We start from the raw sequence: 27,402 nt of genomic DNA, 5'->3' as shown, positions 1-27,402 counted from the left end.
CAGTGAGAATGTGCCACATTTTCTGAAGACACGAGATGAAGATTATAAATTAAAATGCAACTTTCACAGCGATAGTGACAGTTCAGCATGCTCTAGCATGAAGCCACACCAACTTCAAAATGTTGTTTGCAAGGAGTAAGACCAAGGTCTCCTTAAAAGGACTGTTTTATATATCAATATATGTTACCAAACTTATAGGAAAAGGTGGAAATAATGGGCGAAGTGATGCGAAATTTCCGGAGAGATATGAAAACTCTTAAGGAAAAAAATGGTAATTCTAGAACTGAAAAATACAAGATCTGAAAGTAAAAATTCATTGGATGGGATGGCCAGCATATTTGGATACAGCCGAATAAAAGGAATACAGACAGCATGGTGCCAATAATAAACAGCAGTGTATGATATACAAAATAACATTTTCTCCAAATTAAAAAAAAAAGACCCCTGTCTTAGCTTTGAAACTGGTGTTTGGTGACCAGTCATGGGAAAACACATTTTCCACGAGCCCCGGGACAGAGCCACACTGCAACCTGCAGCAGCCGTCGTGTGTCAGCCCTGCCACCCCCAGGGTTAACCTACTTCTTCAAACACTGGTCACGTCTTCCTTCAAGACATAGGAAACCTGGCTCAGGGAACCAAAGTCCACCTTTGTGAGCCTATTGTCAGAAAAGACATACAAAAATCTTGTAAAATAAGCTTTGGATAAGGTATGAAGGGAATAGGCAGTTTGAATCAAAAAATAGTTCTTTACGAACAGAGTTGGGGAAACTAGAGAAATTCTCATTGCTCCAAAATTGCTCTCGATTTCATCTATTTGGAAGCTATAATTGACGCTCCACCTCCAGGTGAGCAGATTAGTACTGGAAAAGGTGAGTCTCAGATATGTCCGGTGTACTTTCCCCAGCCTTCGTTAACACAGGGACACGTCTGCTTGACCCCCACTAGAAGATCTAAAAACACACACAGCCTTCCTCAAAGGGACTTAAAATTAACAAACCATGAACATTTAAAAAGAGTATTTATGACATGAAAGACTGACTTAATCCTAAGTAAAGCGGACCCAGGGCCAGTCAGGTGCCTTTCGTGTTTCTGCTCAAGCATCACATGAAATGAACACACAACTCTAATGCGTTTGCGTAACGGTGTGCAAAACATGTCGGTGAAAACCAAAAAATACACAAACATGATGGAAGCTTTCAGTACGGTCTGAGGCTTTTTTCTACTAGCTCCTGTTAAAAATGTTCCACTGTGTTTTTCAAAGTAACTTTTTAGGAAGAAAACAGTGATTTGCTTAAGACATAGCCTGAACTCTTAAAAGCTTTAGTAAAACTTATTTGTTTTAATAAAACTGATCTACATAGGAATTTCTCTGGAAAAAGACCCTCAAAGCAACTCTATGGCAAACCAAGACTTCCACCATCCCTTCTTTGTTAAGCATGAAAACAGAAAAGCAACAGGTGACAATGAAACACGTCTCTTCTATGATTGGTGGAACAGTTAAGTTTCAAACGGTGGAGTATTTATTCTCAAGGAAAATTTGTCTTACTACCTTTGGGTAGTAGAACACTGTGTGCTTTCTACTAAGTAGGACCGCCAATCTATGTGGTGGACAAGAAAGGTCAAGTCCAATTACCTAAAAGCATACATCTCCAAATGTATGGCAGCATCAACTGAAATAGAAAATCTGATTCTTCCTTTCTGCCCTCACCCCAAATCTTAAGAAGTAGAATTCAGAGGAGATGCTGCTTTAAAGGAACCCAATGCCAAGAAAGGTATGGAGGAGGGCGGGGCGAGAAAGCTCTTTAGAAAAAAGAAAAGAACTATCTCACTTCTAGATTATAGGCTATGTCATAAACACCGCAGAAAAAATAGGAGGAAGTCCCTTATAACATCGAACTCTGCTTGATGAATGAACTTAGTGCCAGAGACATTTCCCAGGTTCCAAATATAGAAATATATTTTTCTTCCCTTCAAACTAAGGTTCACTGCTGGAGTCAACCCAGCGCAACCCAGACACACTTCCACACTGCGATTCCCAGCTTCCCGGAAAGTGTCCGGATCATGTCACCTTTGTTTCCAGAGCTTCTCAGCCCTGATTGCTCGTTCAGATAACCTGGGGAATATTTTCAAAGCCTGGGGCCTAGACCAAGTCAATCAACATCTCTGGGCACAGGACCCAGACATGAGCAGTGTTTAAAGCTCCGTGGGTCAGTCCCGCGTGGAGGCCAGGCTGGAGAAGGCAGCCCTCGGCAGGCTCTCCTGAGGGAGCAAGTACACAGACACTTTCCTGTCTTAGGAAATCAGATGGGACTTCAGGAGCCGGCTCTTACTAACTCAAAGTTAAGATCGGCCCCAAATATGGAGACTTCCTTCTGGCCAGAGAAAACAGGGCTGAGATCCTCTTAGCCCTACAAGGTGGTCCTTCCCTGGGAAGGCGAGACATTGCCTGTAGGGTAAGGACCACCCTACACTTGTGCATTTCCACTGCGAGCCCCTGTCCAGAGTTGCTGACTCAGGGGGTCGCTGGTGATGCTGATGCTGCAGGGACCACCTTTTCGGAACCGTTGTACTTTAGGTCACTTTAGTGAACTCCCCAAGGCAGGGGAGTCATCCGTGGGCTGGGGCACAACAGGACGAGCTCAGCCTGCAGTCCGCTCACAGCATGGATTTCCCTAGAATGGTTTACAGAGTGAACGGGGCCCGACCACAGGGAGAGCACCTCCGCTATGGATTCCTGAACGCAAGCTCAAAGCAGGGCCAAGATGAATGAATGGCTAAGGGGTTCTTTCAGAGAAGAGGCCCAGTCCTCTTTAAGGTGAACTCGGAGCTCTCTCCATATGATTTTGTCCAGCCTCCAAAAACATGGAAATTGTTCCAGGTTTACAGGAGGCCCCAATTAGGGCTCTTTTTTTTTTTTTTTTAACACGCAGCTCTGCACATGCCAAAAAAAAAAAAAAAAACACACATAATTAACAACACTATTCCAGCTGAGGGTGTCCTGAGCCAAACACATCAGCCATTCATCTACAGATCCCGAAAGGCATCTTGCTTGACCTCTGACCATTAACACCATAATATTTATCCCTAATTGGAGCACCACTGCCTAAAAAACAGAAGTCCCTCTCTTGTTTTTGACGCCACGTTTTTCTGAAGTTCCCGCAGAGAGCTGTCAGTCACTCAACATGATGCAGAAACTCTGCACTTTTAGTCCCTTCTCTCGATTATCCCAGGCCCACCGGCCCCCGTGCTGACATACTCACCTCACCTAGCAAACACCGTCAGAGGCAGCCAGTCCTTCTGCAAATCCTGCAGAATACCTAACACGCTCACAATCCTGCTTTCCTACAAAATACTGGTTTCCAGGGCTTAACTTGCTTTAAATAAAAGGAGAAGAAACAAACTCCCTCACACCCTCTCACATGTTAAATAAGGAATAAAGTTGTACCTCAGAGCCAGAAAAAAAAAAAAAAACCAGCAAAACTGATATCCAATGTCACTCTTTAAAAGGAGAGGGAGGCGGCTTTGACTCGTGCTATGATTTTTCTGATGTCCTGCTGACAAATTTTGTTACTTGAAGTAACAGATAACATTCAAGGGCCAGTTGCCATCTTAGAAGAGTTCTACAATGATATTAAGGTCTCAAAAAAAAAAAAAAAAAAAAAACCCAAAACTTCAAAGATCCTTTACCAGATCCTGTAAAGTTTATCTTGAACTATGATTAAAGCAGTGTAACTGTAAAAAATCAGTACCAGAAGTCAAGGGACCTTAATTCCGGTATTGGGTCTACTGTCGTCACACGCCAAGGTCAAGAAAATATCAAACGATAGTTTTCTAATCTTTACCATCACCACAGCAAAAGACAACAATCCATCTTCTTGTCTCATAGACACCTGGCAGTTTAGGACAAGTGAATTTGTCTGAAAAAAGCCAGTGCATGTTCCTGGTTCCACGTGGACAAAACACTTACCTTTCGCTCCCCTCAAACCAAGAGCCCCGGGGGGGCCCTTCATGCCCGGGAGGCCTCGAAGTCCCATCTGGCCTGGGAAACCGTTCTCTCCAGGGGGGCCTGGGGGACCAGGGGGGCCAGGCCGCCCGGGGAGGCCCGAGGCTCCGGAGTCTGGACGCTTGAGACTTGCAGCCATTTCAGCAAAATGCTCTAAAAGATAATAAACAAAACAGTCCAGGGAAGTCAGAAATATGAAAGGGATTCGAACGGAAAAAAGAACTATTTCAAGTGCCTTTTTTCTAAATGTGTCACCAGAGCTTCAGAACTGCTGGTGAGGCCTGAATAAAGCTGGGTCATTTTCCACGGGCTTTCTGCCAGGAAGTTTCACTGGTGCTGCTTTGTTCAGCCCTCCCTGGATGGATCTGGTCCTGCTGCTCTGAGACAAGGGGATAAAAGACCTTAAACTTCAGGGCTGAGCGGTGTCCAAAGAGAGGAGTGTGTCACCTGAACCTGGCTGGTTACCTGAAAACCCAGGACGAAAAGAAAGGGAGCTTCTCAACACAGGAAGAAATGGACATCCAGAAGCTTCTCAGATGCAAGGACATTGTCCAGAATTAGTACTGAGATACCATTTGAGACCTAGGCTCACGTTTTTAGCTTGAAGATATTAAGTTATATGAAATATCCTGAGGATTCATGACTTTCTATTAATTCTCCTTCTCAAAAGTTTTTTCATGCTTGGAAGAGACACCAGACATTAAAGAAAGCCTGCTTCTTAGGAATGGTCACTGCCTGTCTTAAAAATTCATAACTGTGTAGGTTCTTTCAGGAAGCATTAAATAGATTAAGAAACATCCACTAAAACCATGGAGAACAAGAACATTTTCCCATTAAAATAGGGGAAATATTTTAGTGTAATTTTTTTTTAATTTAGGGTGTGAAGGAGAAAATGAACTGGAAACACATTTCTCAACAAGATTTTTAAATTGTTCAAATGCAGGTATCCTAAGTTGGCCTTATTTAAGTAAGAGTTAACATAAAGTCATAATTTTCTCAACACTTAATGTTTAAACTGGAAATACCCTTTCAAGATAAGATGTCTGTGATATTGGTTTTCAAATATAGAGGGGACCATTTCATTCTGAAAAACTCTATGATTCTACTAGACAAATTATACTATCTCCTGAACACACAAAAGATGAGTGTTTCATGAAAGAATTGGTTCCAACCAGAATCAAATAATAAATAGCAATCTCCATAGGCTTCTTATGGGCAGAATTCTGCCAGTTACTTCTCATATAATCTATAGAGAGAGCCTAGGTCAGTGCCAGGTACACACCAAGTGGTAGAATATTAAGAGGGGAAAGAGCCTGAGAATTTGTGTTCCAAAGGGGGGGGCAAAGTGTCTGTATCGGGCTTCCCTGGTGGCGCAGTGGTTGGGAGTCCACCTGCTGATGCAGGGGACACGGGTTCGTGCCCCGGTCCGGGAAGATCCCACATGCCGCACAGCGGCTGGGCCCGTGAGCCATGGCCACTGAGCCTGCGCGTCCAGAGCCTGTGCTCCGCAATGGGAGAGGCCACAACAGTGAGAGGCCCGCGTACCGAAAAAAAAAAAAAAGTGTCTGTATCTCTGTGTGTGTGTGTGTGTGTGCATGCTTTCTTGTAAATTAACCCCATTGGTAAAAAAAAAAAAAAAAAAAAAAAAATCCTGGCGAGCCCAGAAAGGTAGTATTTTTCCTTGAGGCTATAAGCTATTGCACATGGTGACAGATTGTATGGAACAGACGTGAAATTACTCTTATTCAAAATCCCCTGCCTTTAAAGCACACAAAAAGCCAAGCGGCGACGATTTACTTACCTCGTATGACTCTCATGCAAACCTGCTTAATATGCTGGTCGGTTGGCGCTCTGCCCTGGGACAGAAAAGACAAAAGCCAGTTTGTACACGGAACCACAAAGAGGACATTGTGTAATGGTAAACCGACAGGCTGGGCAAGGAACCAGGTGGCTGGAACCAGAAGAGCTGGCCCCATGCTGCTGAGGAGCGAGGTCTGGTCCTACCCCCGCGCTCCCTGCCAGGGGATGGAGTCCCCAAAGGGAAACCCCAGGGGCTGCCCAGAACTCACCGGAGGGCCCTGGATCCCAGGCAGGCCGGTGGCACCCTGTTCTCCCTGCACGCCTCGTGGGCCAGGGGGTCCTTGTGGTCCTTCCTCCCCAGGAAGCCCCCGGCTTCCTTCGGGTCCCCTCAAGCCAGGCTCCCCGGGGCTACCTGCCTGGAACACAAGGGCACACTGTAAGTCCAGGCTAGACACAAGGAATGCGTCTGCTTCATGTTAATACAAGCACTGCCACGAAATTGTGGGTTTCCTTACACTCTGTCTCCCAAGCCGCGTTTGCTCAGAGCTTACAAAGCCTCAAGGTAAACACACGTAATGCCACACAGCAGCTCTCCAATCTCTTAGAATTCCAGCTCAAGTAAATGTTTTAAAGATCTTTCTTTGGGGTATAGTTATTATTTCAAAATGTTAATGGGAAGAATAAATTTTAAAACCACATTCTTCACACTTTAAGTCACTTCTAAGAGCACGTTAATTTTTAATAAAACGTGTTAACATTTTCTGGCCACAGAAAGGCCACTGAGTTCACAAGACATGTCACATTCTATATCACCCATATAGAAAGCATAAAATAAAGATATTTCCAAGAACATAAGTTATTTAGCCTTTATAACATTCTTTGGAGAAGAATTTGAAGAAGCCAGATGTATCCAGGAATTATCAAATACTAACATAAAACTAAATCAATGCATTTAAAATGCCAGAACAAAAAGAGTGAGTCCATAGTTTATCTAAGTATTGAGGAAGTTAAAAATCTAAACATGAAAGATGTTAAAAATAAACCAATTATTTCCTTGGCACAAAAGCATATACCAATTAAATTTTTCTTCTGAAAGCAGACCACTAAAAGCATCTTTAAAGTCCTCATCTACAAAAACTGCTTTAAAGAGAGACTCAATTAATTCACTTTTTCTTAAACTACCTCTGGTGGAATTTGTGGCAAAGTAGTTTCAGTGGACTGTAGTTTTCAGAATAAAAACGAGAAGATAAAAGCACAGGAGACACTGAGGGAACACCACTGCTCAAGATCTGAATGTTCATAAAGCAGCTCAATCCTGCTTCTTTTTCATATGCAACATTTATCTAGGAAAAGCCAACTTGTTCAAAAGCTCAAATGTTTTAAACTGAAGAAATAAAGGTGATGAAGCAAGGCTTTCACTAGACACATCTAAAGAAAGCTCACGGAGTGTGCTTTATACAAAAAAAATGGATATTCATCTTAGTCAACCTGTCAAAATTGCCTCTATGAAGAAATTATGGCTTAAACGATTTCCAGAGTCAGGGTCAAGGGGGAAAGCTAAGCATGTGTTATGGAACGAAGCCTGGGGAACTGTCAGGTGACTGGTATGCAAGACCATAGCAACTTCTAAAAAAACCCGGAGGAGAAGCCAGAATGAATTCAGAATGTGCTAAAGAGCTGGTGGAAAACAAAGGAGACCAACTCAGAGTGTATTACCTTGCTGGCAACATCTGAAATTTTGCTAGAACAAGCAGCAGGGCATTTTTGATGAAGAGATCAAGGGCCAACATGACCAGGATGTCACAAGGGCCCTGGGTCTTTGGGAAAGAATTCCTACTTGAGGAGGGATATGCTGATGTAGAAACCAGCATGCAGACCTCACACTCACTTACCAGCTTTGTCTTGCTGAAACCACTGAGAAAAGGTAAAGCTTTTCTGTTAGTAACTCTTTGCCCTGATTCTGGGACGGTGCACTTTACTTTCATCTGTATTACTTGGGTCATGTCAGGAAAGACAGGGGTAGGAAGGGAGGTGATGAACCAAGAGCTAATTCCTAGTATTACATCCAAATTGAAATGAAATTAACTCATTTTCACACCTGCTTTGTTCATCCACTTTTTTCCTTTATAACTTGAATTCTCACCTTTGAACATTACTGATTATTTCTAGGCAGTGAAGGAGGATTTCCATTACCAAATTCTATCTATCAAGGTTTACTCTTCACATTGTTCTCAATCCTAAACGATTTCTGTCAAAGATTCTTAGGCATAAAGATGTTATTTGAAGCTTGAGACTGTCACATGGGGTTTAGAGGCAGTATGTAAACAGGTAAGGTAATATAATGTAATCATTTCCATCTCAGGGCTGTGTGAAGAGCCCAGGGCAGGGCACTGTAACCAAGCCTGGGCGGGTCCTCCCGGAGAAAGCTGAGCTGAGGATGCGGCTAAAAGCGTAGGTAGGAGGTACTATTCTAAGGAAAGAGAAAGAGTGTCCTGGACTAGAAGAGCACAAGGCATTGAACAGCATGTGCCAAGTAAAAAGAACCATAGACAGATGGCGTTCCAGAGAGGTCGGAGATGAGGCTGGTGAGGCTCAGACCACTTCATCGAAGGCTTTGTATACATTTGCTAAGAGTCTGAATTATTCTATAAAATGTTATTCTTAAAGGGTTTTAAGCAGAGGAGGAATAGGTAGTGGGCTTTATCTTTTCATCTAGATGACATTGGCTGTCACGAGGATGACACGTTGGACCAGGACAGAGAGAAGTCGGTGGCGGGGTTCCAGAAACAAGAAGACTTGGAGATTAATGGAAACTGGTGATAGATGCACTTGAGATTGAAGTCTGAGCTTCCTGCTTTCTGCTTGTATTATCTTAAATTTCTTATTTTATTAGATGTGCGTTCCTTTCAAATTAGCAAGCCATTCTAGATTTGCTATTAATTGATTCTGTAATTCTGAATACATCTAATCTCTAAGGACATCAGTTTAGTTTCTGTAAAATGATAAATTAAATGAGATGGTTATTTTCTCGCTCTAATAATTATCTGTATTTTCTTAGGTATCGTGCCTATATCTTACTTCCCCAAAGAGAACACACAGAAGATTAAGAAAATTGCTGAAATATTTGCAATGCTATGACTGACAATGAAATTCACTTATGTTCTTGTCACTGCAGAGCACAGGTCGGTTCTTATAAAATAAACCATTTGTGGAAGAAATTACGACGTATATTCAGTGAGCCACTTTAATATGAAAAAAACAACTTCCTTTAGAGTAATTAGGTCAAAAGGCAGATCCATTTACACTGTTGTGAGGCTTTTTTCTTTGGACTAATCCACTACTTAGAGAATAAATTTAGGTGTTAATTTCCTTAAAGGTAAGTCCTTTTAGAATTGAATTTTCTAGAATGATTTCATAAAGCACAGCATTGCATTTTCTATAGCTTTATTCATATTTTTATTTTTTATACCGTTACTGTTCATTATACTTACAGATCCCTTTGGGCCAGGTAATCCTATATCTCCCTAAATCAATAAAACAAAATTATATTAGAACAATGTTTACTAAAAACTCTAAAAAGGTTATCATGCTGCCAAACTCAACAGAAAACCATGAACAGAAGAAGCATGACACCACAGAAAAAAATTAGATTCACAATTTGGATTCTGGTCCCAGCTCTGCTACTTACTTCAGGACCCAGTGTAAACTTTGCAACCTCCCAGCCTTTGGCTAACTGGTCTGTTAAATAATAGGGTTGAATCACAGCTCTCCAAGGCTGCATTCAGATTTAAACGGCTAGGTGTGGAGAACTGAAATGTGCAAGTCAAAAGACATTAAGCTAGCATGCTGTTATAAAACATAATAGACATTTAAACCAGATGACTTCATTTCTGAAACTCTAACAATATTTTTAAACTCATCCCCAAAAGTGTATCAAACCAAATATGCATGGTCTTATGCTTAAAAAAAAAAAAACCCCTTGACTATCTCCCACCACTAGTTCTAGGTATGAATTCAGCTCATCTTAGCAGCATGTCCACTACAAAACAAGATGACTTAAAACATCCCCTTAAGGACCTCCCTGGAGGTCCAGTGGTTAAGACTCCACGCTTCCAATGCAGGGGGCACGGGTTCGATCCCTTGTAGGGGAGCTAAGATCCCAGAGGCTGCACAGTGCAGCCAAAAATAAATAAACAAAAATTTAAAAATAAATAAATTAAAGAATAAAACATCCTCTTAGCTAATAAAATGAACAGTTTCAACAGAAAATAAAATTGAAATCACCCTTTTTCTAATTTACTTAATAGTTAGGAAGCTTTGCCTCATTCAGATGTTAACTGAAATCCTAAAACTCTGAATAAAACACTATCAGCATTTTCTCCTGTCCTAAAAGCTCTCTGAAACTCTTTTCTGAGAATTCTGTCACACACACACCCCCCAAAGGACCAAGCATAAGTTTCCACACGAGGTCCTGTTAGACTGTGTCATAAGCATAAAGGATGCACCAGCAGACCTAGCAGTGCTGTGGAGGTGATGTCTTGCTCTCCTCCCCACCTTCCTGGGGGTTGAGCAGAAGGCGCCCCTGGACCTGGAATCACTTCTTCGGAGGGTCTTAGACTCCAAAAGGCCGTGGAGAGTACCCACGGTCAAACTTGGGAGCCTCAACTCTCTAACTACAATAATCTATAATACAAACTATAATAAAGCTTTAATTTTGTTTCCATGATGGACACTATTCGTAGACTTGTCTACAGCCATATAAGAATCACCTTGAATGTCTACATGGAAAACCACAGAAAACATGCCCTCCAAAGGGAACGCTTTGTCCTCCCAACAGTTAAGGCCACGTCTATCAATGTTGGCGTGTTTCCCCTCCACTTTACTTGATCTTGGGTGCGATTCTCGGGGGTTGTTTTTTAGCTTACGTAGAAACATATTACCTTTAAAGAAGTCAGCAAGGATAGCAAGGTCAGAGAAAAGAAAAAGTACACGTTTCTAATGCAGTTCAACATCAGTGAATCTCCATCGATAACCAGAAAAAAAAAGTGTCTTACCAGTTCACCCCTTTCTCCCAGTTCTCCCTCTTCACCAGAGGCACCCTAAAAATTAAAAGTCACTTTTTAAAAATTCTTAGTTCCTTGGCTCAATTTGAACTAGTCAACATTGAGAAGCATTCAAAAGTCCCTGCAGTGCCCCCAAGATCATGCAGAAATATGAAATGATCTCAGTGGTTTTCCTATCTAGCTGTCAGGGGCTTGTCCAACCCAGAAAACAGCCCAGAGAAAAGCCAGAAGGTGAAGTTGAGTTTCTGCTAAAGGTAAGGATTAATGACTATATCTAGCAATTTTATAATTAGGTAATACTTTAAAAGGGCTCTTACAGTTGAAGAAAAAAAATAAAAACAACACCAGGACAAGGACTAACTCTAATTCACATGCATTGTTTATTTGATAAGGTCTTGGTAAAGAAAAAACAAAACATTATGATGCGTCTATGGAAGGCCTCATCAGACTGGAGTAAACCAATCTGTTGCGTAAGAGACAGGGCCACTCTTTTCAAAGGAAGGACAATGTGTGTTCTTGAAGGCAGAGCCATCATGCGCTCCGGCTTATTAAAATGGTAGATAAGGGGCTTCCCTGGTGGCGCAGTGGTTGAGAGTCCGCCTGCCGATGCAGGGGACACGGGTTCGTGCCCCGGTCCGGGAGAATCCCACATGCCGCGGAGCGGCTGGGCCCGTGAGCCATGGCTGCTGAGCCTGCGCGTCCAGAGCCTGTGCTCCGCAACGGGAGAGGCCACAGCAGTGAGAGGCCCGCGTACAGCAAAAAAAAAAAAAAAAGGTAGATAAGGCTACAGACCAAGTTAAACCCTGCGTTTCACTCACTAAGAAGTACATTGAGCCTCCACATTTTACCCACACCGCAGATCAGCCAGTGCCCCCTGCTGGTAAAGCACATTAATGCACATTAAGCGCTACATTCCACGCATGGCACCTACCTGTTCACCCTTTGGACCAGGTTCACCAACTACACCCTGCAATGAATAAAATATACTTTTTCAGTGTTTTGAGGTTTTTAACTATATAATTTCAAACGAACCAACTCCCCTTATTGGGCTGGTGAATAGGAACAAGTATGAATAATCCCCATCGCCTCACCACCACCTAGCAAGAGTCAGGTCAGACCTGGAGAAACTGACAGTTGTCCAGAAAAGTGACTGGCAACCCGAAGTGTCCCCTGAGCACATCCGTGTGAAATGTAACTAGTAGGACTGGAAGTTTAGAACTGAATAGGATGTGTGATTACAGCTGAAATTTTTATTTACTCAGCTTTTATTTTTCCCTTCTGATAAATTACTATATTAATAGATTTTTTTGTTTCTTAATCTCAACTCTCAGTAATTTAAGATATCTTTCTTGATAGCTCTCTATGGTAATTTCTAGAAAAATTCTCCATTGGGCCAAAAGCGACCTTGGTTTCTCAACATAGTAGAAATCACCCTTCCAAATAAGGAACTTTCTGGACAGCTAGGTATCTTACCCTGTCACCTTTCATTCCAGGAAATCCAGGGGGGCCAGGCAAGCCAGGGAGGCCAGGGCTGCCGAGAGAACCCTGAAAGACAAACACAGAGTCCCCAGAACCACTGGTACCGCAACATTGAAAGCACATAAGCCAGATGCAACCTTGAGTGTGTGGAGTCCTGTCTAGGATAAATGTGCAGTGTTGGTTCAACTCTGCTTCTAAAATTTGTCACTCTCCCAACTCCCAGGAGAAGAGAGCCAGCTCCCCCACCCCACTCCATCCCACCTCTGAGGTCCCCAGTTCCAGGGCTAGCACCCCTTCCCAACAGTGGCCTCTTTGAGCTGAGTCCCCTCCTCGCTGTCTGTGTAAACAAGCACGGCTGGAGAAGTAAACGGCAGCATTCCCGCACTTGCTTTCCAAGTCCAAGAACAAGCAGGAGCTAAATGTAGCACTTTGTATCTCTCCCCGTTTTCAAATAAATGCTCCAAACCACACTGATTTAAATACCCTTTAAGGGTCTCCTAGATTTAATTTGAAATTCCTCATTTACATTTTCACACATTCACATAGGAATAGAAATCAAGTAAGGATGATGCAATTGCCCCTTGTGAATTATTTTTCTCTCCTTGCTTCTTTTAAAAAATGTATTGTGTTTCGTATGAAGCAAATAAACTGCCAGGGACTAGAACTCTTACTTACCAGTTTACCTGGTAGTCCTGGGGCTCCTACTGGCCCTTCTTCACCTCTACTGCCCTAGAAACACACAAACATGGTGGTCAACCAGACAGTTTGCCGAAATGCAAATGTTTAATCACTATTTCAACGAAGTAACATGCTACCTAAGTTTTTGTTTAAATATAAAGGTCACCAAAGTATTCTCCCCATCTTCAGCTGAAGGCAGAGACCTTTATATGAAATGCCTGCAGCCTCGTCGGTGTTCATCCTGAGCTCTAACAGTCCTAATGCTGTTCGTTTTGAATGCAAACTGTTCAGTGGACATCACACCTGATACGTCTACAAGAAATGGCAATTAGGAATGTTCAGCCTCTACTTCACCATCCAAGTTAGATTATGGTGATTTGTGTACATGCTTTATCCTCTCGTTTACACTACATGTTCTTGAGGTATAGGTAGAGTAAAATTTTGAATTCCACATAAATGTGTAAAACACAGAGTAAATTTCAGGTCCACAGTACATTTTAAAGCAGCATCTGGCAAATGATCTTGAACCTCGAAAGAGTGAAAAAGACACAGGACGGAGATGTTCACCTTCAAATTACTACTGTAACTTCAAAAAGACATAAATAGTAGAAATGTATAAAGTTTCTGAAAGATTCTTTGTTCTACTCCTTCTAAACATGTCTTAAAAGGTTAAATAGACTTTGGAAAGTACAATTTATAATGCAGATACACCAAAAGCAACACACTCATTTCATGTTGTGAGCCAGTATCAATTTATTGGAAACTCTAAGCCCTTTGAGAAAAGGAAACACCATGAACTCTTCAGTTTCTTTCTCTGAGAACTTCATACACTTTTATGCAGTCTGACAAAAGCTTGTTTCATTTCTAATGCAAGTTCAACTAAGCTGAACACTGAGGTTGCTGGATAAATAATCACATTTCCTGGATGGTGTACACAAAATGAAGGTAGTCTTTTGAGTTTGTTTTTCTTTAAAATGACATGACAACTTCATATTAATGTTTAATATTTATAAGTGCTTCTGATAAGACTATGCTGATCTGACCCATATGTTATTCATTCATCTATAAAAAGAACAAAATGTCAAGATCTATAAACCTTCTGCATTTTCAGTTGCTCTAGAGGACTGAGAAATGTATGCCAAATTACAAGTCTCTAGCTATAATTTCATGGCAGTTGTTTCATATGACTTCCAGGTGATTTAAACAAAATACTCTTAAATGATTTTCAAACACTTTTATATAAATGTTCTGTCTAATGCATGAGTTTGAATAATACATTGGTACATAACCCTTGTGAGCAGCTTGGAAGCCAGAAGCAGTGCCCCATGTGGATGGATGTTAGAAGGATATATTGATTAAGTCAGGTGAAAACCAGCCCTTAAGATAGATTCTTCTATGTGTCTCTACACATAAAGATTGGGTTTCACTCCATTAATATGACCCAGTACTTCAAAGTTCAAGATAGATTTTCTTCAGTACATCCGCTCTGCTGGCATTTTCAAATTATTTCTGAACTGCATCCTGACTGAGATCCTAAATGTCATTGAGATAAAAGACTTTAATTCACAGAACGATTAACAGTCATTGGTGGGAAACATAATTAATCGTGCCAGAAAGGGAAAGCAAAGTTCTCGATACAACCTCAAGTATTCATTTCTAAATAAATGAACCATGATGCCATCTTATCCAAAACAAAGATGATTAATATGCTCTTTTCCTCTTCCACAAACCAAAAGGCTAAATGAAAATAAAGGACTGTATAATCTTTCATTTACTTTTGGAGAGATTAATTAGCTTTTCAGTCAAAGACGAAGATTTTCTCTGCTAGAATCTTATTTTCTCTGTCTTTCATGAGCTCTTATTATTCAGCTCAGAAGTCTTTTGCAAGCCCCGGCAGCCCTTGGTAATACCTACGAACGGCTCAGAACCCAGTCTAGGCAGCCTGCTCTGCTGACCTATAGCCATGACAGGGCAACACACGTAGGACCAGGGGAGGGATGGGTGAAATCACTTTTCTGTTCCTGCACAAATAGACAGCGTGTGGTTCCTCATTTTCATTTCATGTCTAGCTTATAAATCCTTGGCTATTCTGAACTTAGGTATTTCTATAGAAATCATCCCACTGTGCAAAAAGGTAATGTTTATTTTCACAATGACCAAACAGCTACCAAAAAAAAAAAAAAAAAAAAGTTAGGGCAAGATTTTCTCATGGCCATTCTTATGATTTCTATGTGTTCTAAAAACATGCATATTCTTCCTCTAAGTTCTTTCATTTCACCTGTAACTAAGATGAACATGAGCAATTGAGATATAAATAGTAATCTCTAAAAAAACACAGGTTAAACTAAATACACCCTGCAGGTAGCAATTCACCCTAACCTGGTAACAATAGGAGTGCTAAAAAAATGATAAATCTCTTCTGTTTCAACAGCTATGGTGAAACCACATTCTCAGATGTGGGCCAGGGAGGCTGGTGGGGAAACGGCTCTTCTGTCCCATGGCTGATATTTACAAACTTCTTGACAAAAGTTATGGGTTTTAACAAGAGAATTGGAAGGAACCAGGTAAAAAGGCAACATCCTACCACTGAAAATGTGAAGACCATAAGTAAATGCTCCATTTTTCTCTTGGGTGCACTGTGCCACCATATTTATCTCCAACACATTAAGACACATCTTCCAATTCATCCTTATCTAAGAAGCCAATCAAGGCTTAAAGAAAAAAAAGATGCAGACCCTCTACCAATGATTCCGAACCCTGGCTGTGCATCAGAATCCCCTGAGGAGGTTCTAGAAATATATTTCACTGGTGTCCTCACCAACCCACCTCCCGTTTCCCCTCCACATTCCACCCCTCTCCCCCAGGTCCTGATTCTGTAGGTCTGGGGTAAGACCCAGGAAATTGCTGGGGCTTATGTTCTGTTTGTGTGTCTTCACCAGCTTTAGTTAGATTCTTGTTAAATGCTCACTGCGAAAGCTCCATAAGTACTAAAATTTGCTAAATGTGTTTTGTGCCGTTAGAATTTGCCAAGCTAACTTCAAATAAAAACATCCAGCAGAACCTTGACTTTGGAGGCATTGGAGGGTGGAGATGGGGACCTGGACACTGAGCCCCAAGGCCAGGTCTGAAGTTCGGCTCTGACATGCACCAGCTGACTCCAGGCAGGCAACTCAACCCCTCTGTGCCTCGGTCTCCTCATCTGTAAAATGGGCTTTCGGGAGGATTGAATAGATACATGAAGTACTTAGAACAACGTCCAGCTCATAGTAAGCATGGCAGACATGTTAGTTATTATGTTTATCCAAGGAATAAAGACATCAGTCAAAATGATGGTTTTCAATCAAATATTCCATTAAATGTTATTTTCACTTCAAATCTTCCAAATTTCTTTAAAAGCATGAGTTATGCTTGGAAAAAACAAGTCTCTAGTCCTCATTTCTCGAGTTTCTGTCAGATCACTAAGAAGGCGCCTTTTTTATAAACAAATTCTAGGAGCTATTTTGGAAAACTCATTTTAATAAATACAAATACTTCAATATGGAAGTCTCCCTTTCAAAATGGAACTATTAGGGCTTCCCTGGTGGTGCTGTGGTTGAGAGTTCGCCTGCCGATGCAGGGGACACGGGTTCGAGCCCTGGTCTGGGAAGATTCCACATGCCACGGAGTGGCTGGGCCCGTGAGCCATGGCTGCTGAGCCTGCGCGTCCAGAGCCTGTGCTACGGGAGAGGCCACAGCAGTGAGAGGCCCGCATACCGCAAAAAAAAAAAAAAAGGAACTATTAGACTTCTAAAATACCACCGAAAAATGCATTTTATTATACGTGGGTTGTCATAATTATTTTACCAAAAAAATGAATTTTACTCCACTGTGCTCTAGATTGTGATGGTTGTTGTATTTGCCTGATAACCCAAAATGCTAAGTAGCTGAAGAACAAACATTACCCTTAGTACCTTGCCAGTTTCAGAGCTGGGAAATGATAAATCACTACACTCAGTCTGCAGTATACACTAAACGCCTCTTTCTGGCAAAAAGGATGCTCAACCCAGAAGATGAGTTATGACTGCTAAGGATCGCTGCTTTTACAAACCCGTTTTCATATTAACATTGGCAGATCATGTCAGTCCTACTACAGGGATAATTTTTAGTCTTGCCACAGAAATTTTTTTTTTATGGGGTACACGGGCCCCTCACTGGTGCAGCCTCTCCCATTGCGGAGCACAGGCTCCGGATGCGCAGGCTCAGCGGCCATGGCTCACAGGCCCAGCCACTCCGCGACACGTGGGATCTTCCCGGACTGGGGCACGAACCCATGTCCCCTGCATCGGCAGGCGGACTCTCAACCACTGCACCACCAGGGAAGCCCCACAGAAATATTTTTTAAGATTTATTCAATTTTACCACATTGTGTATTTTGTATTTCTCTCCAGTGTAGGTTTAAATATCCCCTCACACAGAAGCAGATGACAATCTGTTTACACTATAACCATCACAGCTGCTTCACGAAGTGTTGACTGGGAGAATATTCCAGAGTCTGATGGGGTAGGAAGGCAGCTTAGGTCACTCAACAGCACATCATATGGGACCTCTGTGTTGAAGCTGTTGGTGAGGGGTCAGGGTAGAAGACTTCAAGAGAGAGGAGACAGGCTTCCACACTCCATGAGTGTAGAGTCTTCAGAAAACTGGGGGTAGATCGGTGTGGCACTCATCCCAGTCGAAATCACGAGAGCGGAGCAAACACAACCCATTCAACAAAAGCCCTGGCAAGATCTGGGAAGCCTGGAAGAGGAAGACAGACCGGAACGACTACACGATAGGACCAAATCAGAGGCCCCAGCCACATGCTGGCTCTAAACCAGGAGTCACCCAGACGCATGTGTAAACACGGGAATGTGACAGAGAAAGCTGGAAGCACAAGCCACGTGGTAAAGATACGTGCTCATACGTAACCTCTAGAGATGCCAAAAGTCCAATACTTTTTGCCGTGGCACTGGCGAACATTGATGCAACAATGGTGAGGAAAGGGGAGAACAGTTTAATTTCAAAGACAGACCACAGTTAACCTTGATTCTTTCACAGGACACATCAGAAATAGGTTTCATTCCTTCTACTCAGCTTCTCAATTTAAGATTTGCAGGAAGAACCAATCAAACTTGTGGGGAATACGCGACAATGTGTGAATTTACCAAGAAAATGAATTTAATGATGTAAAATGGAAGAACAAATGTATCTTTCAGTAAGTACCTTTGGTGTAAAAACCCTGACCCAGAACTATAATATTTATAACCACACATGATACTCTTTCTGAAAAATTTATAGTATGTGAGAAGTCAATTATGAACAGAAGCAGCATAGCAAGATTTACTGTACCTCCCACCCAATGCATTTCAAGGAATATTTATTGAGCACGACCTTACGGCAGTAAGTGAGAAGTCAATTATGAACAGAAGCAGCACAGCAAGATTTACTGTACCTCCCACCCAATGCATTTCAAGGAATATTTATTGAGCACGACCTTACGGCAGGCCCCGAGGAAAGAGATGTAGGGGACACAGATGTGAATCAGACATGTTCCTGACTTCCTGCAGTTTCCACACCACAGGGCAGAAAGGGACCAAGGGTTACAGGTTCAGAATAAGGAGAGATCACTTCTATCTGGGGGGTAGGGCATCCTCAGAGATGGTTCCATTGCAGAATTAACTCTTCAATTGTATCTAGGAGGGCACATGGGATGTCCAGTCAGAGAAATAGAGGAAAAAGCCATCTCAGTTGCAGGGCATCACAAAGAAAACAGGCAGGCTGAGAAGTGCAGAGAGTGTTTGGGAAGTAGCATGAAGTCTAGCTTGGCTGGACCACAGGCTCTGAGCAAGGCAGAAATGGGAAGTAAAACTAGGGAATAAACAGACAGTTTAGGATTTCAGGCTTTCCTTTATTGTCAGTGGAAATCCACTGAAGATTTTTAAATGAAGAAGAGAAATGATGCTGGATGCTGTACTTTGCAAAGACCAATATGGAGGCACGTGCAGACTTGCAGCCCTACCGTTCCCCAGGCATTCACGTTTGTCGCCAGGACTGCGGGGACACGGCTGGAGTTCTAGATGCAAGACACCCTGCGATGTGCAAGAGTCCTGGAGAACGGAGAGCTATCCCAGCCGGAATACCAGAAGTACCCTGTTGTGAGCCGCAGTAGAAGGAAAGATGGGAGCAGGGAAGGCAAATCAGGACATGACTGCAACAATCAAGCAGCAGTGAACCACCTGAGCCAGAGGGTGGAAGTGGGCTTAGAAAGAAAGACAGGAGGCTTTAAAGAGGAGGTGGTAGGATGAGCAGGTCCTCCTGGACCTGCAGGAGGAGGGACCCCAAGGCTTTGAGCCTCGGTGACAGCAGCAGTGGGAAGAATGTGGACGCTTAGAGAAACTGAACAAGCAAGACCAGAATCAGGCTCAAAACCCTGCGCAGGCATAACTTCCTCGGATCCGCCGCCCTCCCGTGAGTGAAGTCGGCACCGCCTCCACCACACGCCATCGCTTCCGAAGGCCGGCCTCGAGTCCTGAGCTGGGGATGGGCCGAGCCCACTGCACCCGTGCGGCTTGTGCTCCGTGCCTGGTCCCGCCATCAGCAGGGGGACCTACAACTGTACTGCTTTCTGCTCTATAACGTGAGCACGAGAGATGAAATAGTCAATTTTCTCAAAGCTCCAGCACCCTTCCTCCACACCGTTCAGTCTTTCTGTTGCTTTAGAAATATGATCCAGCTATGACCTCACTGCTCTGAGAGTCCATCGAGGGAAAGTATTTTAGTGAGAACTTCACAGACCCCCAGCCAGAGAGGAGAAAAGGATAAATGAGGCATGAGCAGCAGCTAGTTTCACTGGCTGCAGAGAAACGTCTGGACACGGCCTGGTACAGGTCAGCTGACGAACAGCGGTGAGAAGTGGGAAAACTCCACTCTCATATCGCAAGACACCTGGGATATTTCACTTTTCTGAAGCGTGAAAATCCTCACTCAGCATACTCAAGAGATGCTCTTTAAAAAGTAACAATGAGATTGGGGAACGTTTCTGTGTTCTCACTTGGAGTTCTTTGTGTTACCCAGCGGGCTTTGAAGATAAGAACTTAAAATCAAGACCAGGGAGAATTTTTTAAAGTTAAATTTGAGTGCATCATGTTTCATTTCCAAATCAGTTTCTCTCTAAGGGTTAAAATGTATCTGAGAAAATATACATAGCTATATTTGCTGCAAAATAGACACATTTACAAATTCACACTAAAAGAAGTCTGGCAGGTTCTTAAAAGATTAAAATAGAGTTATCACATGACCCAGCAATTCCCCTTGTAGGTATGTACTCAAGAGAAATGAAACAAGTCAACACAAAAACTTGTAGAAAAATGTCCACAGCAGCGTTAATCATAATGGCCAAAAAGTGGAAACAACCCCCATGCCCATCGATGCATGAATGGATGAATAAAATGTGGTACGTCCATACAATTGAATACCATTTGGCAATAAAAAGCAATGAAGTACTGATACATGGTACAGCATAGAAGAACCTTGAAACATTATGCTAAGTGAGAGAAGCCAATCGTTAAAAAACCCACATACTGCAGGACTCCATTTATATGAAATTTCCAGAATGGGCATATCTATAGAAAGTGGATGAGTGGTTTCCTAGGTTTGAGAGGACTGGGGGCCAGGAAATGTTGAATTGCAAGTGGATCTAGAGTTTCTTTTTGAGGTGATGAAAATGTTTTAAAGTGGACTGTGGTGATGGTTGCACAATTCTTCAAATGGACTAAAACTAGTGGATTGTATACTTTAAATGGGTGAATTGTATAGTATGTGAAATATACCTCAATAAAGTTGTTTTTTTTAATCACACTAAAATATTTCCTTCATCATAGGATGAGAGCAGAAAGGGTCAGCATGGTTTTTTTTAAATACTTCATTTTTGTTTCTACTTTCTAGGGGAAAAAAAGAATATTGTATATCTAAGTAGCATTCCTGTTCCATTGTTTATCTGGATTATCACATGTTAAAACGTCAGAAGGCATTCCTGGATGAGTTAATGGATGAATGAATAAAGGAAGGAAGGAAGGGAGGGAGGGAGGGAGGGAGGGAGGGAGGGAGAGGAGGGAGAGGAGGGGAGGAAGACCCAGCAAAGCCCGGGGAAGGCACTCTGGGAGGGGTCTACAGAAAAGGAATACTCACAGGGAGGCCCCGAGGTCCTCGGGGTCCCACCTCTCCTGGTGGCCCCTGGCGGCCCTGTTATGAGGAAGGCAGGTAAAGAAAAAGTTAAACTCCCTAATCCTTTGCTTAGTGATTACAACAGGTTACAAGGTATGAAAAGGTAACCTATGGCCACTTACCGGTTTGCCTGAATTCCCCAGTTGACCAGGCTTCCCTGGAGCACCTGTGTTACCCTGAAGGTAAAATACAATATTTAGAGTAATTCAGGCAGTAAATAAGCATAATAATCAACCTGTCTTACCCAGACTGGGTATTTCTTACACTTAAATAGCATTACTTTCCTGATTTTACATTGAGATGTAAACTCTATTTCTTGGTGGGTACATCAAAGTTTTTTAGATTTAGGTTAGAATACTGTTTTGTCACTTCCAAAGGCATAATAAAGATGTCAAAAATGTTTAAAAGCAAAGGTCAGATGTCAAAAAATGAAGGTCTTTAGACAGACAAGAATAAGAGAGGATTTTTCTTTCTTTACAATATTAATTATATATGTCTTTCTTCATCATTTCCACCTCTAATACAGTTCTTGGAGCCTTTTTCTTCATACCTGACATTGACACCATTAAAATTGTAAAAGATCATGCCAACGTGAGGAAATAAGGGATGTGGCAGCAAGCTCCAGGGAAAGTAGGTGTCTGGGATCCCACCCCACCATCAGTTGCTCATGGTCCACTTACTAGGGCACATCTCTGCTCAAGACTCCATGAGCCACTAAGATCGGAGGGCTGGAGCCATGGAATCGAATAGTAATCAATTTCTACATTATTCACAGTTTAACTATTTTATTTAAAGTAAAGCTATATTTTATCCCTTTAACTTTTTCTTTCAACTGTTGTTGTTAAGTGCTAGAATATAAGCACGTAAAACTGATCATTATGTGAACAAAATGCTTAATATCTTTTAGTTTAAGATAAATCATCTTAATAATATGCACTGACAATTTCTATGGCTTAATATCATCCTCATGGTAAATCATAAAGAGCAATAAAACTTTCTCTGTTTTACACTGGCAAAGGATAACTCTTTCAAGAAGGTACTCTGATCAGCAACTCTTTGTCAAAGTACTATTTCTGCAGCTGGGAAAGAGATTAGCTTCTGAAGCGTTAAGGCCTTTTTGATTTCTCCTTAAGGTCAAACATAAAATAAAAGGCAGGTTGGAAATATATAAAATGATAAATAAAAAATATTAGTAAAAGAATAAAGAAATAGAGAAAATATTAATTACAAAGTTTTCATCTTTTACCTTTTCACCGGCAACACCCTTTGCACCAGGAATTCCAGGTATACCCTGAAAGAGTGCACACAGAACTTAGGTTTAATCACCTCCTCTGAGAGTCTGTGAGATGCCAAGCCCACTGCATACTGCCGAGGGGCTGGGGGCATCGTGACAACCTCAAAGCTTTAGAGGGAGATTCTTCCTAGTTCCCCAGTTTGAACAGTTATAGACCTACCCACAGTGTAAAAGGCAACTTTACTGTAACTGGCTTGTTATGTCTGAATACCCTTACAGCAAATTCTAGCTCTAAACTAAAGTTACTTTTCAAGAATGAACTTCCAGATTAGAATCCTATTTTCAGATCAACAGGAGCTCTTCCTGGCATGATTTCATGTGTGGAATACAAAGCAAGGACCTATCAAAAACTCTAAGCCTTAAATAGAAAAAGAGAATGGCAGAAGAATGCTGGGTCTAAGATTTGGTGCTCCTGGGAGGCCTGATTTCTCTGATTATTTTAAAGTGTCAGATATCATAATAAACCGAGGGCAGTCCTCATCATTACCAAGTGTCCCTTTTAACTTGAAATAATTGCCTCCAAAGAGCCAAGAATACAAGTGGTATAACCCACATGAACTCCCAGCCACATTAATGCAGGAAAACACCAATTTGAATAATTCAAAATAGCACACGATCAAAAAATGAAATCTTATTATCTCACATTGTTCCCTGAACATACTCTCAACCTCTTATGGCTCAACCCTGGTACAAGAGCTTCAGAACTGGTTGAAAGTAGGAGGAAGTATAAAGCCTGGACCACAGCTCAGGGTTAGTGAAACGATATAAGGAAGGTTTCCTGAAATAAAGAGAGAGGAGGGATGCAAAATATAAAGTTAAAGCTTAGTGTGGTTACCAGAGAAATAACTAGTTATTCAGAGAAAAAGTACAAAAATGTAAATGTAAAACTGTAAAAATATAAAATTAAAGCATCATTTCTTCTCCAGAACTTATCAAATTACATACGTAACATGTTTCTCCCCCAAGTGCATATCTTCAAAATATGTATATAAACCAATCAACATTTAAATACTCAAATACTTACAGGTAACCCCTGCAACCCTGCTTCACCAGGAGGTCCAGGTTTCCCTAGTTCACCCTGAAAAACATTTTTGTTGAATCTGTATGAACTGCTGTCCTTCTTTTAAGAAAAGGAAAGACCAAGACCTTCTAAGTAAAAGGACTATCCACACAGCTGACCTTACGTGCACTTTTATAGCATGACCCAGTTCAGGGCGGGGAGATGGGATAGGACTTAGGACAGAAATGCAATCAAAATACGTAATTTCCTTCTGCCTTCTTTCATCAATGGGGCAATTTTACTGACTTTCTGAAACCAAGCAAACAAACATTCTATTCTAATAATTTTTTTTTATTGAAGTGTGGTTGATTTAGAATGTTGAGTTAATTTCTGCTGTACAGCAAATTGACTCAGTTATACACATAGATACATTCTTTTCATTATTCTTTTCCATTATGGTTTATCCCAGGACACTGGATATAGTTCCCTGTGCTATACAGTAGGACCTTGTTGTTTATCCATCCTATATATACTAGTTTGCATTTGCTAATCCCAACCTCCCAGTCCGTCCCTCCCCAAACTCCTTCCCCTTGGCAACCACAAGTCTGTTCTCTATGTCTGTGAGTCTGTTTTGTGTTTTGCAGATAGTTTCATTTGTGCCATGTTTTGGACTCCACTTGTAATTGATATCATATGGTATTTGTCTTTCTCTTTCTGACTTCTAATAAGTATCTTGAACTGACACTTGATTAAAAAATTAGAAGGAGGATAAAAGCCAAAACCAGCTCAATAAAAGTCCCAGTGACGTAGTAATGGAAACCCTGTGCCTGGCGGGCCCCTGGCAGGGACGACTCCACCACCTGTAGACTAAATCACACAGCTACCTTTGCTCCCGGCATTCCAGGTATCCCGTCCCGGCCATCCACACCTGGCAAGCCCTAAAGACGCACAAAGAAACACACTGTCTCTTAGAAACACATTCTTCTTCCCTTCATCACTTTCCAAAGTTTTATTAAAATAATCACTTTGAAAAATGGGCTTGATGACTACAGCTCAGGACTTACCGTGTCGCCCTTGGGCCCAGGGAGACCAGGAATTCCTCGAGAACCTTGAGCCCCCTGCAGGGTAGAAGGGAGAAGACAGACAAGACACAATCAATTACCACGTGTACTTAGGTCACATCAAAGAGATCAGAACAACCTCCATGCGCGCAGCGATGAACGTGAATTCGAACTCACTCTGTCTCCCTTGGGACCTGTTTCTCCTAGAGGTCCTCGCCGTCCTTGATCACCCTGTATGAAAATAAAATTGCGTTTAAGTAAGCAAAAGTAACTTTTTGATAGACTTTTGAAATTATAAAACACCATCTACGTTACCTTACTATTGCTCTTTCATCCCAACGGCTTTGCTCTATCGTGGATGCCTCAAGAAATATTTTTATAAAAATTATATTGTCCTAAAAATTGATATTACCATAAAGATAATTGAGACTTCCATGTCTATTGATTTCATTGTAAAGGCATAATGCTTCTGTGCTCTTTGGATGAATAAGTATAATAAAATTAAGGTCCACACTGCAGGTAACCTTGACATCAGTAACTATATGTACACATCCTCTAACCTCATTGACTATCGTGGTGGGTTGAGGTTTGGACGAGTTGCCAACCTTTTCCCCATATTACTTACTCCCCCAGTCAGTAATAATGATTTCTGTCACAATTACCCAGCTAAGGTTGGTATATGGTACAGGCAGTGATAGATGAGAAGAGGTGTCTTCCTAAAATATAGCTTTTGTTGAATTGCTTAACTGCTCTGGAACCTCAAATGGCTTCCTGTTGCTACTGGATCACTTCAGATTGCCCGGATTGGCATTAAACACTCTCCATCATGTGCTTCTACCTTATCTATTCAAGTTCATCTTCTCAAAAGGAGCTCTCCACCCAGCCTGTGCCAGCCCTAAGGCAGTACACACCCCCATCACCCCAACAGGGCTTCTCCCCGCCTGTGTTCGCTGCCCTCCCCTCCTGTGCTCCCGGCCCTCCCCCACTGTGCTCCCTGCCCTCCCCACCCATGCTCGCTGCCCTCCCCGCACCGTGCTCCCTGCCCTCCCGCCTGTGCCCCCTGCACTCCCGCGCTGTGTTCCCTGCCCTCCCCGCCTGTGTTCACTGCCCTCCCCGCCTGTGCTCCCTGCACTCCCCCCTGTGCTCCCTGCCCTCCCGTCCTGTGCTCATTGCCCCCCCCGTCCTGTGCTCCCTGCCCTCCCCCCATGTACTCGCTGCCTTCCCCGCCTGTGCTCCCTCCCCTTCCTTCCCAGCACGGCTTTGCAGGCCCTCCTTCCTCTCAGGCCCGCTTGGTGCTTTACCTCCACCACATGTTCTGGAGCTTGATCTTAAAATCTTATGCTTCCCACAGAACCTTGATAGTTGGAAATTCTACTTTACTTATACCTTTTCTTCTTTTCAATGTGGTATGAGAGATATTAATGAACAGCTTTTTGGTTTATTTACTTCCAAGACAGGTGTGAGGCAGTCCACAATAAGGACACGTGAGCACACGGCCATCAGAACATCAAATAATGAGATCAGAAATCACAGGGGAGAAAAAGGACAGAACTACCCAAGAACTTAAAGTGAGAGAGTCTCTGTGACTCAAGCATCCTAGCAACCGAAGCAATAGGAAAACACAGCAAGCATAAAAACTTAACAATATGACTGTACTTATGAGAAAAACAAAACCCATATCAAGTCAGAAGAACATTTCTCTGTACAAAAAAGAGATGCTTGTCCTAATTTTAAATTTTTAAATAAATATAGAAACAATTGCCCATTTTTCCTCCTTACTCACATGTAAAGACACTTGCACGCACACACATACATATAGCCAAAAAATCTATCATTGATCATTGCTAAAAAATCTATCAGTGGATCCCATGAAAGGAAAACTACTCACAGGTGCACCAGGGAGACCTTGTGGTCCCGGTTCTCCATCTAAGCCCCGAGCGCCCTGGAAATAAACGAGACAAAGAAATGAACTTGAGATCAGCCATGTATGCTAAAGGGTACACCAGTCTTGCTAAAGAACTTCAATAGCCAGATAAAAAGGAGGTTTTGTGTTTTGTAATATATATTCTATTCATCAGTGACCCCGAAGAGTATTTAATCAGAAACCTCAGATGCTAAATAAAACACTGGTTTACATTCTCTCATCCCACCAGAAGTACCTACACCCAATCTTTGATACCACCCTGAATATTTTAAGTTAACAAACACTGTGTCCATTCCTGATTGCTGATATGAGCTACCTGTTTAGAGAACTTGGCAAGCCTATTGGAAAAGGTTTGGTCATCACAGTCCGGGGTTCTCAGGATCCCTACAGGAATGCATTGACGGTGAAGACAAAGGGGCCACCCAAATAGTAGCTGCTGTGGACTCTGCAGCCACCACACCAGTGGAAGGGATTTCTGGGACTCGAGATTCCCACCCAGACCTAGAATCAGGAGTCCAGCTATGTGATTCAGAGGAACGAATTGTAATAAGGATTTAAGCATCCCCTCTTCCATCCTGGATAGATAGTAGGTTCAGTATGTGTAAAGTAATTGATCTATTTTCTCCACAACAGATTTACCCTGCTGAGTGATGATGGCTAAGAACTACAGAGCTTTATAAATCGAATCATCATGAAACTATCTCTGTCTTTGTTATCTGTTGTACATATCGCCTCCCTATTTTCATTATAAGAATCAAAATGTGATTTGAAAACAAAAATATGGGGTTTTTAGTGCTCTCTACATATGCTGCATAACAAGACACACCCCCCTGTTTAAAACTTTTTCTCATCTACCGGG

General features: G+C 42.1%; 1 protein-coding gene across 4 annotated transcripts in view; it reads right to left on the bottom strand.

Annotated features, from left to right (window-relative positions):
* Positions 1-27,402, bottom strand: part of COL9A1 (collagen type IX alpha 1 chain) — a gene marked incomplete at its 5' end in the record, with an annotated part of 84,497 nt that overhangs the window by 10,791 nt on the left and 46,304 nt on the right. For 2 of the 4 annotated variants that reach the window (XM_081251222.1, XM_081251224.1), the window contains 16 exons: positions 3,968-4,156; positions 5,805-5,859; positions 6,073-6,219; positions 9,295-9,327; positions 10,858-10,902; positions 11,798-11,833; positions 12,340-12,411; positions 13,021-13,074; positions 21,229-21,282; positions 21,387-21,440; positions 22,511-22,555; positions 23,583-23,636; positions 24,443-24,496; positions 24,623-24,676; positions 24,797-24,850; positions 26,508-26,561. In XM_081251222.1, coding sequence (XP_081107348.1) covers positions 3,968-4,156; positions 5,805-5,859; positions 6,073-6,219; positions 9,295-9,327; positions 10,858-10,902; positions 11,798-11,833; positions 12,340-12,411; positions 13,021-13,074; positions 21,229-21,282; positions 21,387-21,440; positions 22,511-22,555; positions 23,583-23,636; positions 24,443-24,496; positions 24,623-24,676; positions 24,797-24,850; positions 26,508-26,561 — 1,054 coding nt within the window. Of the gene's footprint in view, positions 1-3,967; positions 4,157-5,804; positions 5,860-6,072; positions 6,220-9,294; positions 9,328-10,857; positions 10,903-11,797; positions 11,834-12,339; positions 12,412-13,020; positions 13,075-21,228; positions 21,283-21,386; positions 21,441-22,510; positions 22,556-23,582; positions 23,659-24,434; positions 24,497-24,622; positions 24,677-24,796; positions 24,851-26,507; positions 26,562-27,402 lie in introns of all 4 variants that reach the window. The other 2 variants (XM_081251223.1, XM_081251225.1) reach the window with 2 other exon arrangements.

Source organism: Mesoplodon bidens, assembly GCF_964165515.1.
Source record: "Mesoplodon bidens genome assembly, chromosome: 12".
NCBI lineage: Eukaryota > Metazoa > Chordata > Mammalia > Artiodactyla > Ziphiidae > Mesoplodon > Mesoplodon bidens.
Note: the sequence above shows the minus strand (reverse complement) of the source record. Positions and strands in the feature narration are given on the sequence as shown.